This window comes from Ischnura elegans, chromosome 6 (assembly GCF_921293095.1).
Source record: "Ischnura elegans chromosome 6, ioIscEleg1.1, whole genome shotgun sequence".
NCBI lineage: Eukaryota > Metazoa > Arthropoda > Insecta > Odonata > Coenagrionidae > Ischnura > Ischnura elegans.
The window spans coordinates 109,676,152-109,694,006 of record NC_060251.1 but is presented as its reverse complement, the minus strand read 5'-3'; the positions used below and the strand labels follow the sequence as shown (position 1 = coordinate 109,694,006).

The 17,855-nt window shown below is 38.8% G+C and overlaps 1 protein-coding gene across 1 annotated transcript in view; it reads right to left on the bottom strand.

Moving 5' to 3' along the window:
* Positions 1–17,855, bottom strand: part of LOC124161498 (sperm-tail PG-rich repeat-containing protein 2-like) — a 141,859-nt gene that overhangs the window by 89,104 nt on the left and 34,900 nt on the right. The window contains exons 6-8 of the mRNA XM_046537835.1: positions 16,802–17,011; positions 6,683–6,836; positions 5,643–5,827 (exon numbers count right to left, since the gene is read on the bottom strand). Coding sequence (XP_046393791.1) covers positions 5,643–5,827; positions 6,683–6,836; positions 16,802–17,011 — 549 coding nt within the window. The remainder of the gene's footprint in view (positions 1–5,642; positions 5,828–6,682; positions 6,837–16,801; positions 17,012–17,855) is intronic.

The following is a 17,855-nucleotide window of genomic DNA, read 5'->3' as shown; positions in this document are numbered from 1 at the left end:
TGTGTTATTTTTTGACCGACTCACTCAACGTGGGAACTCGCTATCTTACCGACTGATTTAACCAGAACACCAGTTTGTTCAGATGAGGGTAAAACTCAAGGCTGCATCAAATGGTAGAATGAGAGGTAAAACCATCCCCATAAATATATAAATTTGCAGGGGATGTACTTTGATGGGGACACCTTAAGGTGTCCCCATCAAAGTACATCCCCTGCAAATGACTGAATGCCTCCCATAAAATGTATCCTTTTCCATTTTTTTCTGGTTACGGCATTGTTAAATTTAACTCCAGACTAGCTAAACCACAGGATCATGATTAACGAAAGGTGTGGTAAGGAGGGCCAGTATGGTGCAGCTTATGTTTCATTATTTTTCGGATTTTCCATTTCAACGTCTTCAAATATGCTGAGTGGAATGGATTAACTAAGAAAAAACCATCAGGTTGATTTGGAGGTCGTTGTATCGCTTATTGTGGCGGTCGTATCACTTATTAACATTTGGAGGTCGTTGAAGACCTATAAATGCAATAAAAAAAATTTCCAAATTGACAAGACGATATATTTTCTAGAAGTAAAAACAAAAAATAGAGGCCTATTGGACTGAATTTAACTCCATTTCTATGCCAAAGACTCCTTCCAAGCCACCCTCCCAGCTGCTTTCCAAGAATAAAATATTTTAGAGTGGAATTAGAATAGTAATTATGCCGAAAATATTGTGCTGGGTGCTTGTAGGGTGCAGTCATGCTGATTAGCCCTGCACTCCTCATTACCCTACGTTCTCCTCGCACCTTCCCTGACAATGAGCATTTTTCCATGAACAAGATTGGCAGAAAATTAATTATTCACAATACTCAGCCCATACAACTTCAATTTAGACATGCTAATTAAGTGTCAAGTGCACAAAGGTTAAGAAAAGACTTCACTGTTTCACAAAATAAAATATATTTGCGACCGGTTTCGATACGGGGTATCGAATTATATATTTCGAAATATCGAAATATATATAGGGTTGCAAATATATTTTATTTTGTGAAGCAGCAAAGTCTTTTCTTAACCTTTGTGCATCATGAAGGAGTTTCCCCATGTTACGCCAACCACCATCGCATTTAAGTGCCAAGTGCTTTTTTGAATTTATCATCAGAATAAATGCTCGAAATTGAATACATACTTTCAACTATGAAATTACAGTTGAGGACCTCAATTCCAGGTAACTTGGGACCAAAGGGTATCTGGATTTCTGGTTTCTCTGGATTTCTGGTCTGGATAACCAATCAACCATTGGCGTTTGACATAGCAAAGCTCGTCTTGTCATTCAGACACGTGGATGCAGCTGTACGTCAGCCATAAATTGCGAAATATTCACTGTACACCTCGCAACTAAAGTACGCAACCGATGGATAGCAAATATACAGTCTAAATCCTATCAGTTGTGTAAAAGGAGCAGAGGTCTAGCTACATGTGAATGTGTAGATGGTCCATCAAGCAACCTCTTTAAGAACAATGGTCATCTCAGATGGATTCAAGTACACTACATTGAAGGAGGCAAAAAACTTGCTTGTTAACTCCCTACTCATTCCAGAACAAGGCTCGGAGAGTGGATCCATGAGGTGGCAAGTCGAAACACTACGCAGAGGAATTTTCAAGCGTTCCGAATTTCTGGTTTTCCGCGTTTCTGGATTCCAGATTTGAAACTGTGCAAAAAATCACATTCAACAATATAATTGAAAATATTTCTTCATACTTACAAAGCATATTTTGACGGGTTGAAATCAGAAATCCTAAAAAAATTTTAAATATGCCACGCACTATATATGGTGCCAGTGCCTATGGGCCGGTTTCTCTTTCGATGCTACCTCACACTTTGAAAATCAAGTTGCTTTAGGGCTTCTTATTATTAGAATGAGTTTAGAAGACCTTGAATGAAACTATTTTTAAAAAATTTGCACTCTGGTTCTTATAAAACTGACACCTTTGTACCTCAACAATAATAATAAAAAAATATTCATGGTATACATACCTATTCCATCTTAACTTTTCTAAGTAAATAAGCATCATTTACCAATGCATACTTCTCAGTAAATTGTAATCAGGTAATCAACCAAGTATGGTTTTCCACAATGAAGTCTGAGGTCCCTACGAGGCTACTTCTTTTCTTTGGCTTCAAATTCTGTGACATGCTTATTTCAACATGATTTTTCAAGGGTTTCACCCTCATATTTGAAATAATTAACCCAAATGCCAGCTTTATAATGATATAAATGCACTTTAAAATGTCCCTGCACATATATTGTACTCCCTGGAAGAATTCCTAAGTCACTAGACTCATTCTTTTATATTTTCCCATAAATGAACCCACAAAATTGAATTGAAACATAGATTAGCTTCAAACTTCAGATCTATTTTAAATACCTTCGGTAAATTACTTTCAAAACCTGGGAACAAATCACAGCAGCATGACCAGAAGCCTCCAAATGTATTTTTCTGTAAACTAGGATAGGTATTTTAAAAAACTCACAATATGGCCATTCTTTATAAACAGACCAAGAAAATAAAGATACTTCATTCATTTTTCCTCGTTATGGTTCAAATCCAAAGATTGTTACTTGTTTTCTAATTTTAACCCATAGACTGTGGGAGTTCTTACGTGCTGGGGTATTTAAATTCCTAGGAACGCCGATTCTGGGTGGAGGTGTTGAGATTGGAAATATGTGCCTATTAGGGCGTAATGCCTTTGGTTTAAACATGGTTAAAAAGCTAATGTTTAGAATATAACTTTACCCAATCAAACGTTATGATGCATCAATTCATTATGAATAATGAACAACAACTGAAAACGTATTAACGAATATGTATTGTACGCTTTAAAATTGCTTAGGTTGACGCGCTTAAATGATGAGAATCTTCATCATCCATCCGGAATGTTCGAGGAAAAAATGACAAGAATTCTTGCCATCCGTACATAACATGTTAATTTTTGCTACCAACTAGAGACCCCCTGTGCAGGAGTCATCCCCTGCCACGCACTGGCGGATACAGAAAATACTCAAGGGGGGGGCGCAAAAGATATATTGAGTTGCCTTTACTTTTATCGTGTTAAAAAATAATCAAGTCGCAGGCAGAGTAAAATAAAATGTTAATTAAAGTAATTATATACATATATAAGACATTGCTATCTTATGATGTAAAAAAGTCACAATTGTGGTTCTGCAATGTTGGCAATACGGCCGGACCCACAAGGGAGGGGCGCGCGCCCCCCGCACCCCCCATCTGTATCCCCACTGCTGCCACGAGGGCTCCTCTGGTAGAGTTAAGCCCCTTAGCGATCCTTATGATGATCATCATCCCTCGAGGGAGAGTGCATAAGTGCAAAATATAAAAATTTATGGGTAAATGCCACAGTCAGCGTGCAAAATGTATGAAAATGTTTCCGCACTCTAAGGGTTAATGAAAAAAAGACATATGCCTGGCAGAGAATTTTCTTCATTTTCCCATATGAATATGCTGAAATTTTTGGGGAAACACTAAGATTTTCGATATTTTCCCACCAACTAATCCGTTTGGTATTAATCCTCCATCATGGGCTATTCACCATTTTTTTGAGATTCCTGCACCAAGTGGCTAGTTAGCACAAAGAAAAATAGCAATCATGCATATCCCACAGTCAGCATGATTCACAATCGACATAGCTGTATCAAAATGAGCAAAAAAATGAACGTAAACAATAAAGGCACCTTCCCTGAGTATATAGGTATCCATGCAATGATTTCCTTGTTTTTTTCTAAACAGTACTTTCAATGAATGAATACAACATATAAAATTCACCAACTCATTATTAACTTTGAGGTATTCCTTTATATGTTTTCTAGGATATTTCACCATTATTGATAAGTAAAGATGAAATATCCAAGAAAACTTATAACAAATTCAATGAATGAATATAATAAAATAGTACTTTCAATTAAGATGCATAGATGGCTGGGGATTTTTAACATACGGCTCAATACATGAACCTCAAATTGTAAATAAAGCTGAATTATTTTTGAGTTTCCTGCAGGTCAAATGTAAGATCAGCGAACATTCCTCCAACTACACACCTCATCAGAGCTGATAGTGGGAGTGGATTTGGAATGTAATGGACAGTGTTTCTGCTCCTGGTAGCCATATCTCACTGATTCAATGTCTGTTATCTCTGTTAAAATTGTTTTTATTTTTCTGTTTATTTTCACGGCTTCATTATATCTGTGTGGCTCCTCCAAAGGTTCTTGTTTAGTAGTATTTCTCTCTAGCAAGGATATATATAGTGGGATTCTCGATATCTACATCATGTCCTGGGGCAGGGTTTTCTGTGACAGCCAATTGTTCTTAATAGCGTGGTCAAAGGTGGTGCTGTATTCTTTGACTGATCGTTCAACCACTTCTGATTGCTCAACCAATTTCTAGTTGCAACATTGTAATGGTGTCTTTGGCTAACCAAAAATGGAAGGTGTAAAGTTGGAACAAAGACTCAGGATGGACTCGGGGGGTTACTCTCCCAAGGGTCAGGTCTAGAATCCTTCACTTTTCATGCCTCAGAAGGGGGATGACAGGGGAGGAAATAGGGATACAGTCAAACCTCTATGTAGTGAACCTCTTTACATCATGAACCCCTATGGTCCGGTCTGATTCACATGTAAATTTATAGGCAAACCTCTTTGTAGAGAACCTCTTAATATCGTAAAACCTCTACTTATCATACCAAGGATATGCCCCCCAGATGGCCTAACTATCTCCGCAAATTGCACCGAGACAACTAGAGACCATTAATGCAGCCACGATTACGTACGTGGAATGACATTTTCAGCAATAAGTGTTTCACTCTTTTTTCTCTGATATACCTTATTGTGCTGTAATTTTCACGTTAATCATTAGTTGTGGCCATTTTGTTCAATAAGAGAACATACGAGTTGGTACGAGTAAGGTGTACCTACAGTAAATAAGAAAAAAGGTATCCAACTATCCAAATCTTTGTAAGTGACTGTTGAATTGAGAGAGATCACATCATTTTCTCTCGAATCATGGTAAAAAATCATGTGATAGCACTCGCTTTCTGTAATTATAAAATAATAAATGCATGTTCACTGATGCATACATGTGTGTTTGAATACATAAATATAATGGTTTAAAAGACAGTAGTGCCTTTCATTTCCAAAGGATATGAAAAAATGGTGCCTATCACTAAAACCTCTCTATAGAGAACCTCCATACATCAAATTGCCCAAATTTTGGTCCCCTCCATTAGGATGTAAAGAGGTTTTACTGTATTAGGTGCTGCCGCGACGAGAGCCCGACGATTCCACCAGGGAAAGGGTGGGGGTGGAAAGGAGGGGATAGGGAAAAACCTGTGCCGTCATTGGGACAACGGGGCCCACTATCAGAGAAACCATGATTTGCAGTTTGGAAAGGAAAGATTTCTTTAAGAGGAAGAATAATTCTACGAGGTGGCCGAGTGGCTAAGTGGTTTGGAAGGTAAGTAGTTTGCATTTGCAGGACACCAAACAAAGCATTGCATCAGCAGAACTTCAAAATGGAGCTCACTTCAGACACATGATGAGTTGATTGCTGAATGGGGAAGCAAAATGAAATCGCATCAAGGGCCACACTCACCCGTGTATCGTAGTCGGATGGCCCTGGCAGCTCCTGAATCCCCGGTGGCACCAAACTTGTCACCCGTGAAGCTGAGCTCCCAAATGCTGCTTTCCTTTTATAATCTCCCTTCAGCCAGCAATAATTTGGCCTTATTCGCCTCAACAGTTCATCAGTCATACCCTGCACATTATAGTTACCAGGACCTGTACATAAAAAAATTTCATAATCATAATCAAAGATTCGTAAAATTTTACATAAAATATCTGAATGTCATTAAAACAATGCATAATCTTCAACGGGGTGCATTAATAAAGCAAAGAGCATCCCTGCATACCATCACAACTTTATATTTTGTTATTTAATCTTGACTATGGTCCTCTTAATTTTTTTTAGTACATCCGAAGGTAAGGATGAATTTTGGCAGTCACTTTTGAAGATTGTTAATCTTAGCATCTGAGTCAAAATAAAATAGATTTTAAACTAATGTTTTCCCCCACTTTTCCACAAAACATACCTGCAGTTTTGATCCCAAAAAGGAAGGTACATATCAATTTATAGTTGCATATAATTTTCATTTATCATTTATTGTAAATGGAATTCATTACTTAACTCAAGAATAAAAATCTAAATTATTTAAAATGCAAGAAGATATTTCTCAATGATGTTTGCACTGCATCATTGGCAGAACTCACAAAAAGCTCAGTACCTATATTCTACATTGTGGATTTACATACTTCATAAATTGAATAGCGTAGAATTTTCATGCACAAATAGAGGACTTATCACTGCTATTATATAACTTTGGGACATGGCCTTTTCCACCTAGATAATGTGCCTCATCAAGGAATGGAGCAGTCTTTAAGACAGTAAATTAAATATGTAGCTGTAAGTTTAAAATTAGCAACCATATTTAAAGCTTCGACCTTTTCCTTTCATTATAGTTAGACATTATTTTATCAAAGGCAAAGCAAGAGGTGTTACCATTTCACAGATTTATAATAAATCACAGGTGGGATATTAGTTAAAAAAAAAAAGACTAAAGAGCAAACAAAACTGACCTGGAGTAGGTGATGACTTGACCTTTGGGAATCTCGCTGCTCGTTGAGCAAAGGCTACACCTGATGGACACCTCATTGTCTCAGCAACAAATGAGCGTCTGCAAATTGTATATTCTGCCGGTCCAGGTCTCTTCTCACTAGTTTCAGCAAACCTCTGCAAGTTTAAAAATATGTATGCTTACATTTAATGAGTTAAAAATTACATCAGCAAGCTTACACAAGAACTTAGAGAAGCTTACAAGCTTACAGAGGACCCAGTAGTAAACCCACTAACATGCAGCATTAAGGTGGTTCTTATTTTTAAGGTTTTCAAATTTATTTTCGGATGCCCCCCAGTTTTGTTCTATTTGGTGAGAAATTAAATTTTGAATATTAATTTTGCAATCGGATTCTGGAAAAACGTGTTGATCCCACTTAAAGTTTTGAAAGTTTGGTATTTTTGGGTGTTTTATGGACATAACTGAAGATGATGTCACTCTCAGATTATTTTATCACTTTTTTGTCTTCTACAATGACTCATTAGACATTTGCAGAGTATCAACTCAAATGTCTTTCATTTCTGCCCTTTGGTTCCCGAGATATCGCACCGAGAGTGAGCAGGCACCACCCCAGTCAGACAATTTTGATGGCACGCGGGTTGCATACTACATCTGCTAAAAGAAAAACTGCTATGGATCATGGAGGAAGTCAGAGATCACATTGGAGAAAGGGGGATATGAAATAGAGTAAAAACTGAAAGAGGACAGCCGTGCTACAAGAGAATAGGGACCTAGAGTTTTTGCAAAGCAAGAAAATCTAAAGAAGTGTGGATGATGAACATATACGAGGATGTGTACCCCGTACAAGGAAAACTGGAAGCTGCTTAAAGAATAGTGAGGAGCCAATTCTAGAGATGGAGTACAAGATTTAATAACATAAGGAACAAGCATGGAGATATTTTGATTGAAACAAAGACAAAGTTGAGAAATGGAAAGAATGCCTGGAGGAGTTTTACAATGGAAGCAAGCATAGCAAAATTATTATTGAAGAAATTAAGATAATAATTGAAAAGGAAAGTGAAGTAGAAAAGGATGACATGGGAGCCAGCACCTTAAGATTGAATTTCGATGCTGCAATAACAGACCTGCAAAAGAATGAGGCTCCAGGTGCAGATGATATTCCAGAACAGTTTTTCGTAAATACACAAGATAAGGCTTTAACTCAACTGTAGAAAACTATTTTCGATATATGCTCTACAGAATATTTACCCAGTGACTTACTGAACTACACTTCACCTTGATGTGCAACTTGCCTACCACTCCTTCCCCCTGAAACCTTTGCATTTCCTCACTTTGCTTTTATACCTAGCTTTTCTTACCCTGTTAGTTTCATACCACAATCAATTATTTATTTCCCAATATGTACATCCTTTTTCCCTGTTCTGCGCTCACTTTCTTCCAATTCCTTCTTTCTTCCAATTCTTTTATCATTTCCTTCATTATCCACAGCTTCTTTATCTGTCTACTGTCAACATAGCCGATTGACTTCTCCGCTTTGACTATTCCTGTTTCAATCTTATCCCACCCTTCTTCCACAGTCTGTGTATTTTCAATATCCTGGATGCTATTTTCCACTTTTTTCCCGATATTCTCTCCTCATAGTCCCCTTCAGAGCTTCTGCATTCCATTCCCTCACCTTCCTAACTTTCGTAAGTCTTTTGAATCTTACATTTCATAAAAACTAGGTTATGACTGGAATCCACATCTCCTGCAGAAAGCTGCATGAGTTTTTCATACTGTTCCTAAACCTTTCTCTTACCATAATAAAGTATATATGATATCTCCCCATGTCTCCTGGACTCTTCCGTATGTACCACTACCCTTAACCCTTTCGCACCAAATGCCACACCTGTGCGGCGAGGATTTTCTTCCATGAACAACGAATGCCACACCTGTGCGGTGTTAATTTTCCTAACCTATGCAACGAATGCCACGCTTGTGCGGCACAGATCGAAAAAAGTGACCGTGGCGGACACAATAGACCCACGGACGCGGTCGCTCCTCGTGATACGCCTTAGCGCGAGCCCAGTCCCATCTTCGGCCAAATATTTGCATATGTTTTGCATTAATATTTTAGCCAGTTGACCGCGGACTCGTCCTAGGAAGGGGCTTTTAATCCCTCAAGGGCCTGGGACAGAGGCCGAGGAAAGGGATCGGCGCCCCACTGAGTTGGGTCAAAAAATGGTTAGGGAGGGAACCTACCTTCAGTCGATGCGAAAAAGCTTCGTACAGTGGAGTAAAGAAAACTTTCAAGAGATCCGTATTGAGGAAGAATTTCCCTCAGCGAAGGTCCAGCGCGAAAGGGTTAATAATGATTGAAAAATTATTTTTAGGTGAATAAACCACTTGTTGGTGTGGGCCATACAACAGAAAGGTAATGGGAGTGAATAACTTTATAATGCTCTCAGGTTACAACTTACAGCACCAAAAAATTATACTTAAATCATCCCTCGACAGGAAATACAACATCATCTTAGAAATGTACTGTATTTCCAGGTACAAAATAAGAGAGAGATCCCATAATAAATAGATAGTTACAGGGGTGTACCCTGCGAGGGGCAGGTGGGGGGAGGCAGCTGTCCCCCCCTCTCCCCTAGAAGCAAAAATCTCAAAATTCTTTAAGCAAAATCAGCACTGAATTGAGACAAAAGTACTCAACAATTTTTCTTCAAACCAACAAAGTGTTGTTATAATTTTCTTAAATAGTGGTTTCATTTACCTTTTCCATTGTAAAATGTCACAACTTGGCTTGACCCCATATAGACTATGGCTTGCCCCCCCCCCCCCCCCCCCCCCCCCCCAAGTTATGATCCTGGCTACACCCTTGGATAGTTACCTATATGAATTACTTTATTCCAGCAGAATTTAAGGACTTCAATAAATGCTATGCTTTGGTCAAATCATCCTAACTCGTTTCTTATTTTTCACTGTTTCCTTACAAGTTATGTAGTAAGCAGTTGGTGTCCTAACACCTTCCACCATAACCCAATTGACATGGCCTGCATGGTAACTTGTAGGTACTGATATAAATAGTGTATTCAACCCTTTAACCCCTTAACATCTGAGGGACATATATGTCCCAAATTTTATTAAATTCTTCAAAATTAAATGGGAATATCTATGACTGTAAGAATAGGGGGGTTTCCCATTATTTTTTTATTGCCTAAATTGAAAGATTATTACTCCTGGAGTACATATTTCATGCTTTTAGAATTTTAAATGACAATATCTATTTTTCACTGTTAAATGAAAAGTGAAATTTTTCAAGCGCGCGAAAATGCGACGGCTAAGTATGAATGTTGGGAAAACCCCGTGTGACGTCATTCTGGTTCCCACTGCCACAAGTGAGGTGACCTTGGGGCGAGGCTTTGAGCGCTGATACGATGCAGGATGCTAGCAGGTAGCAGAGTACCCTGCTGGCTGGTAGCGCTTGGCTCAAATAAGGATTATTAATACCTTATCAAACGAAGGAAACTTTCCAACCTTAAGCAGTTTTAATGGGTGATTATTAAGACATGTTTCCCTGAGCTCTGTGACTCATGCATGCATTGGTAATCTCCAACGATGTAACACTCCTATCTACTCGTATAGAAACTAGGTCCCTGTGACGTCACGTGGAGTGGAATCGCATGGGTGCCAATCTGGCCTCTTTCAAATGAGGATAAAATTGACCATTGCCATTCGTCTAAACCGGTATTTCTAAAACCAAATAATTTGTATATTATGAATACACTAATGGTGGGTAACGAATCGCAATCAATTCCTTTCATTAGCTTTGATGAAGGAAACTACCCTATTGGTTCTATTGAAGAATAGGCTATTGGCTTCTAGTTTTTAATTCTTATTTGACATCCTTTAGATATTGTTTTTTCCACATTGTTATGAAATTTCATTTGAAATGCTGTTTACAAAGGGAGAATTTGATATTTTATAACAAATCAATGTGAGGCTCAATTACAACGGAACTTTCGGTTTATCCTTTATTTGCATCTAGCCCATGCAGTTAGAGCAAAAATCTTTGCAGTTGTGCTTTAGTTTTGACAAAATTAGTGTTTTTATGCCATGGGACAAATATGTCCCTATGGACCATTAGGGAGCGAGAATTGGTATTCTTTCCCGTAAATTGAATTGTAATTGAATGGCAACCAATATTAGTAATGCAGAAATGGTAACTGAGGTTGAATGCAATACCTACCCCACATGGAGATGGGTTTTAATTTTTTCTTTGTGAATACCGTATATGTCTGAATATAGTCCCCCCTTTTTTTCCAAAAATGGCTGTGGTAAAAGTAAAGGGGGGAAATATATTCAAACGCATTTTTTAATCTTTTCCTGAAGCTGAAGCCTCAAAATTAGGGGGGGGGGGGATTATATTCAGAGGGGGACTATATTCGGAGAAATACGGTGTTCTGGAAATATAAGGTTTGGAAGTAATATGCTGCTTGCTGTGTCTAAACTTAGAGGTATTGTTTCCAGTATTTCGGCCGACGTTTGCATGCAGTATTATAACCTCCTCTCAGCGTCATTTTCCCTGGCAGAAGGGAAAATGCCTTTATATTTTGTATGCTGTGTGTTATTTCTTTGTGTAGATAGATTTACTAGATACTTCCCCTGGGGAAAATTTACCCATGCTAAACTGAGTGGACGCCACAGACCCCAGCTATCCTGCGTGGTACAACATTCCAGCCCTACTAGTATTTCTTCATTATTTTCAAAACGCAAAGCATTCCTGATGATCTCAAAACCCCTTCGAGACATAATATTGTCAATTATTGTCAATATACGGCACTTGCATGTCAGGATCAGAGGGTCAATTGTCCCTAAAACTCAGAACCACATGATAACTCATCAATAAATTCATCACCAAATACATGCTAATCTCTTCGGCTGTAATTTGAAAAGATGCCCCCGTTTGCTTCGTATAAGTTCACTTTGTTGACCAATAAGAATGACCAGCTCATGAAAACCGCAAGTTTTTCTAAAACATCTCTAAATAAATTTTCTAATTTGAGGGCGGTAGAGACTCTCAAGGTTGTGGCTGTGATCATGGGCCCAGCCAAAACTTAAGGCTAGGGGGGGTTTTAGGCGCAACTAATACTTTGGGGTGTTGGGGTATTGCATAACCACCAGAGTAAGTGGGAGTTGCGGGGGGGCCCCTCCTCCAGAAAATTTTTAAGATTAATAGTTCCAAATGGCGAGTTTTACAGCTTTCTGAGGGATATTTGATTAATCCTAAGACTTTTATAAAAGTAATACTAATCCATTAGTAAAATGGATTAAATTAAAAAATTTCTCTGAGCTCTGGGGGTGTTTTAACCCCCAAAATCCCCCCCTCGCTGCACCACTGGCTGTGGTCTCCATCTAGAAGGCAGGCAATGAATGACATGCTTCTTCCTCACCTTTGCTGTGCTGTGACGTAGTTCGGCAAAGATACTTATAACCAAACAATGTAATAGGTTGGGTATGAGGAGCAAGAAAAAGGGGGGCAAGATAGGTATGAAGTAAAAAGGGGCTTGGGGTTCCACTGAAGAAAAGGCCCAAGATATCGCTTTGGCGGTGCCGACCACACCTTCCTTCCATGGTAGGAACTCTCCTTCCACTTTTGTGGGGTGTACATGGTCCTCGACTCTTATTCATCCCCTTGTTATATTTTGATTCACTTCTGTGCAGACCTTCATGGGAAGCAATTGTCTCTGTTGGTTGAGCGATTCTTTTCTTTTAATTGTGGTTTGGTACTGAGAGCAGCAAGATGAGTGAATTCCCTTCATTCCAAATGTAGTTCATACATTGTAGAATGAGTTTTGTTGCTAACACGCTTCTCAACTGCTTTTCTTTAATAGTCAGCCAACTGAAACGAATGCCAATAATAGGTAGAACACTTTTTTGGGTGTATTTGAGGAAGAATTTTGTGATGAGTTATCAACTCTTTTGGTTTCCAGTTTTAGGGACTACATATTGGTCTTCTGATTCTGACATTCAAGTGTCGTATATTGCCAATAATTGACAATAGAATAACTGGAAGGCATTTTGAAATCGTCAGGAATGCTTTGTGATTTGAAACTAATCAAACAATGCTTCTTAGAAGTCTGTTCAATTATGATCAAGCTTTCTAAGTTCGGCCTTTGATTTCAGTGGAACACTGTGTCCAGGAGGAAACAAAAAGATGCAGAAAAGATCCAAATTCTTTGTCTAGAGATAATAATTGGCTCAAGGATATGGTTCAAAACAAGTTCATCGGTAAGATCAACCTAATGGACCAAAAAAAATCACATAAAATTGACAGAAAGGCAAAGATTAATTTCTACATCTCTACAATACAAGTAAATCTGAGCAAGGTTACTTATCGGAAACTATTCCAGTATGAAGAGAGGTATTTTAGCTGATCCTGTCTGTAGTTTTAGGAACAGCATGCTGGCACGATAGCTTGAAGAGAATTAGTTATTGAAAATGCCTGGATGAAAGACGTGCACTGAATGTGCAAGAAGTGAAATTGAAAACTGAACAACTAATATGTGTGGAGTATACCAGGTTTATTTGTGTTTCACAACAGTATGCATTGTTATCACCGTTCATAGGACGTCAGTCACACGAAAAGAATTACATGTTGTATCTTGCATTTTTTAACATATAGTAGTTCATTATTAATTTTTTATGGATAAAGTATGTCTCTTAATAATAGTAGTTGAAACAATAAACAGTAAAATTTTATTATGACCGACATTGATGGATGCTCTGAAAGAATAGAGAATTTTTAGGTTACATTTGTTTAATTATTATTTTAATTAATTAAGGACATGCAATACGTTACCATATCCATGGAATTTTAAGATTTTAAATAATATTTAAAAAATATTCATTGGTCTGATGGATAGTAATAAAACACACCGTAATCAGCACATATGATATTCTTATTCTGGATGAATTTTACCTTTACCCTCCACAGGGACATATTTGTCCCAAACTACATCTCAGAAACTATTAGATACATCACTTTTATTTGAATGTTTTTGGAATCTATGCATCAATATTAGCCGAAAAACATATTTTGGTACGCAACTTAATGGCTGCAATCCTTATGGACCTTAAAAAGTTAGAGGTCCATTAGAGTTGCAGCCATTTGATGGCATAACGAAATATCTCTTTAGGCTGAAATTGATGTGCAGATTCCAAAAACGTTAATATAAAAGAGATATCTCTAATAGTTTATGAGATACAGTCTAAGAAAAATATGTCCCTGTGGATGGTAAGGGTAAAATTTGTTCAAAATAGGAAAATTATATATCTTTGTTACCAGTGTTATGTATGGTCTGCTATGTGATTTTTTTGTGTGTCAGTTGTTCGCGACTGTGGCGCCGCTTGCGTGGCGTCAAGAACCCTACATATGTAGGGTACTTGCGTGGCGTGGTGGGAACGGGGGGAATTGAACGCTCTCTTGGTTTGTAGTTATGGATGAGGACGGACGTGTGCCGTGTGCTGGTGCACCATTCTCTTGCTAAATTAAAGCAGTTGTTAATTTAATCAGTGTTATTATTACACATCAATCAGGAATGTATATTTTTATAAGTTAGGCCAGCAGAGCGTGTCTTTCAGAATTTTCAAAATATCTTATGGAAAATCTTAAAAAATCTAAACTCCGGTCTACATTTAGGTTCACCGCTCTATATTCATAATCAATTGTTTCCATTTGGAAATGTGATTTCCGAAGGTGTGGTCCCCTGTTGAAGGTAATGCCTTTGCTCAGGGTTATTTTATCATGACATTTGCTTCATTTTGATTCAGTTGTGTCATTGGATGATGTTTAAGATGAAGGGACGGTAGATAGTTTGCCACCATTTTTTGGCATGGATTTTGATGATTTCAGCGATGATGATGGTTGCAGTGAAGAAGCCGGGCCGGCTGGTAAGTGATGATTCTGGAACCAGGCGTTCTATGATGATTTCAACAGCTATGTCATTAGTATCTTCACCAAGGAAGCCTATATCTTCTTCGTCAAGTGGAAGATTGCCTTCATCATTATTCTATTCAGCTTGTAGAATCTCCTCAAGAGCATTGTCAGATACAGCGAGTAAGCATCATATTATTGGCATTCTTTTCAGTCAGCTAATCACTGCAATAAGGCTGTTGACAAGCTTATTAGCACCAACACCCGCATTCTATCAACACCACGAGATAACTCATGGAAATACAAAATGGAAGGCATTTGCCCTTCTACCGGCAAACACGATGCCTAGAGGGGGTAATAACACTGTATACAATCGACAGCTGCAATACCTACTTGGAGACAATACGTCTTAGCTGGGACATAATAAGCAATACATTATTTCCAATCTTCCATTTCCACAACAAATGGAACGATACCCTAGGGCGGGCTCGCGAGGATACACTCCCGGGGCAGAGTCTATTAGCGCGAGCTCTGCACCCAGAAGGGGGAGGACAGGAAGGAGAAGGGAAGGAGGCGCCACCGCGATAGGAGCCCTACGACGCCTCTTGGGACGGGATATTGAAGGAAGGGATGGGACGAGGAATCCCGCACCGTCCACAGAGGCAGGCGGGTCCTACCACTAGCGAAACCAGGCATCAGCCATTGCTATTCTAACAACTTGGAGAATCATTCTATGAGGAAGAATGATCAAACGATCAAATCGTTAGATGCCATTTCCAGAATAGTCACAAAGCTAAAATTAAAACTCGTCTCCTTGCGGAGCATTATATTCTAACTCTGTTATCGTTTAGGCAGAGCTAACATCATAAGCTATTCAGTTGCTACAAATCAGTTTACGTGAAATAATACCAAGTCTGGCTCCCTTAATTTCCATAGGGACATGTGTGTCCCATGGCATGAAAACACAAGTTTTGTCAAAACTAAAGCAGAGCTGCATAGTTTTTGGCACTGACGCCACTGGCTAGGTACGCATGAAGGATGAACCGAAAGTCCTCTTCAAATTGATTCGTTGTAAAATATCAAATTTCCATCTCATAAACAACATTTTAAGTGAAAGTTCATAACAATGTGGACACTGAAATATTAAAGGATATCACAAAAAGAATTTGAAACATGAATACAGGTGCCTATTCTTCTATTGCCGGCCTCGGTGGCGGCGGAGTAACGTCTTCGCCTGCCAAACAAGAGGCCGCGGGTTCGAGTCCCGCCTGGGTAGGTTTCCCCGGTCCAGGGCATGGTTGTTTGTGTACGTTTACTGTTACATACGTTGAACACCCCGGTGTAAAATGGCCAATGAGAGCTGTATCCGGTGGTTTTAGAATAAAATAAAAATAAAATAAAATAAAATAAATACAACCAATCCTTACAACCATAGGCCTTCTCAATTCCCTTATTCTCCCCTCCCTCCTGTCGCCCACTCGACGTGAATGGGATCCCGCAGGCACCATACATGGAATCCTAACCGCCGACTCCCAGCTCCCCACCTACACACCCTCAGAAGAACGCGTCCTCAAAGGTACTACTGATCCGTACGGCAGCCTACTGGCACAGAAGACGTCTTCCCCCTTCCAACCATTCACCGATGGCCCTCGGAAACAACACCCGAAGATGAGAAGACCACCATGTGTATTTAAATGCTTTCGTTTCTATGCCCTAAGTTTGTTAACCCTGGAAAAAAACCCTTTAATTTCCACCCTTTTTACCTCCTCCAGTTTTTCCAAGCAACACTTCTCCACTCTCCCCTCCCCCCCACGCTTTCCACTTCTACCCATTCCAGCCACCTCCTTGAGGATTTTCCATCCACTTTCTCCTCTCTCTCCCCTCACTTCTCCCACTACAGCCTCCTAAATACATATGTATAAATTAACTGCACTTACCACCATTTGTACCTTGAAAATGATGTAGTAACATCCAAACTCGGGTCGGATTAAATTTATTTTTGTGGAAAATTGCAAATCATCTTTCATTATGAATCGATTCCACTCCATCTCGCTTGATTCCTCAAATTTTTTACTTCTCAATTGAATTTGATAGAATTTAAAAAATTTGGGACATACATGTCCCTTGGATGTCAAAGGGTTAATAGTATGATTAGTTATCGTTAGATAAAAAAAATAGAAAAAGAAATTTTAAACTCACAGGTACAGATGATATGAAGGGCTGCACAACAAAGGGCTTGACGCTCCTCCGTTTGATGTTGAGCTTCCTTCGAATGCCCTCCAAAAATTGTTCCTTCCATTCTCCTTCAGAATCCATTTTCTCCTCCCTCCGTCCTCTCTTCTTCTCGGCCAATTGGAGTGGATCACTAACATTCTTGATCACATGGTAAGCATTAGGCGCAGGAAAATTCTGACCCGCAGGAAAGAAGAGGAAGAGAGAAATTATCCTCATACAAGGACGCCATATTTAAAAAAATTAGTACATATGCAGTTTGTGTCATAACACGTACCATAAAAAAATTTTAGTAAAAATATTTGGATTATGAGTTAAATTTTTTTTACATGGATTTTATTCTGTGGGAGAATACATGTCTTGTAAATAAATATCAAACTGCTCTTCCCTTCATTGCAAGGTAATCTGGGTAACATTTTACTCATGTAATTAACGAGTTCAATGATTTTTAAACAAGCCATTATGCTTATCAAACCTTTCAGGTCCAAATATGGAAGCCCAATTCTGGGCAAATATAAAATACAATTTAAATAACACATCAGGACATTGTAACACCTTATACCCTCCAAGAGTTGGAGCAAAATAATATTTTGCCAAATACTTGCCCATAATAATACTTGGCCCAGGATTTTATAGAACTAACTAAATGGCTCAAGTTCCATAGCCAGTCCTGAATTTCAAAGTGAATGTGTGAAATTCGATTTATTTTAAGAACATAAAGGTAATTTTCTTTCTTTGCTTTCCTGAAATGATCTTAACTTGGCCTAACAAATAAAATTTCAAATAATCATACCTTAAAGTGCAAATTCCTCATCATCTATATATCTAAAGACTCGCACGCTCCGCGCGCTCGTTAAGGGGCTCCGCCCCTTAAAAACCCCGGTTCCGGCTTCGCCGTCTACATTTGTGGTCGCTCGAAGACTTTTGAAGTTCGAATAATCTCACCTCAGCTAGGGGCCGGCTTCGCCGGCCAGGGGGTAGGGAGGCGCCCCACTCATTCCTCGAAACGGCTTCGCCGTTC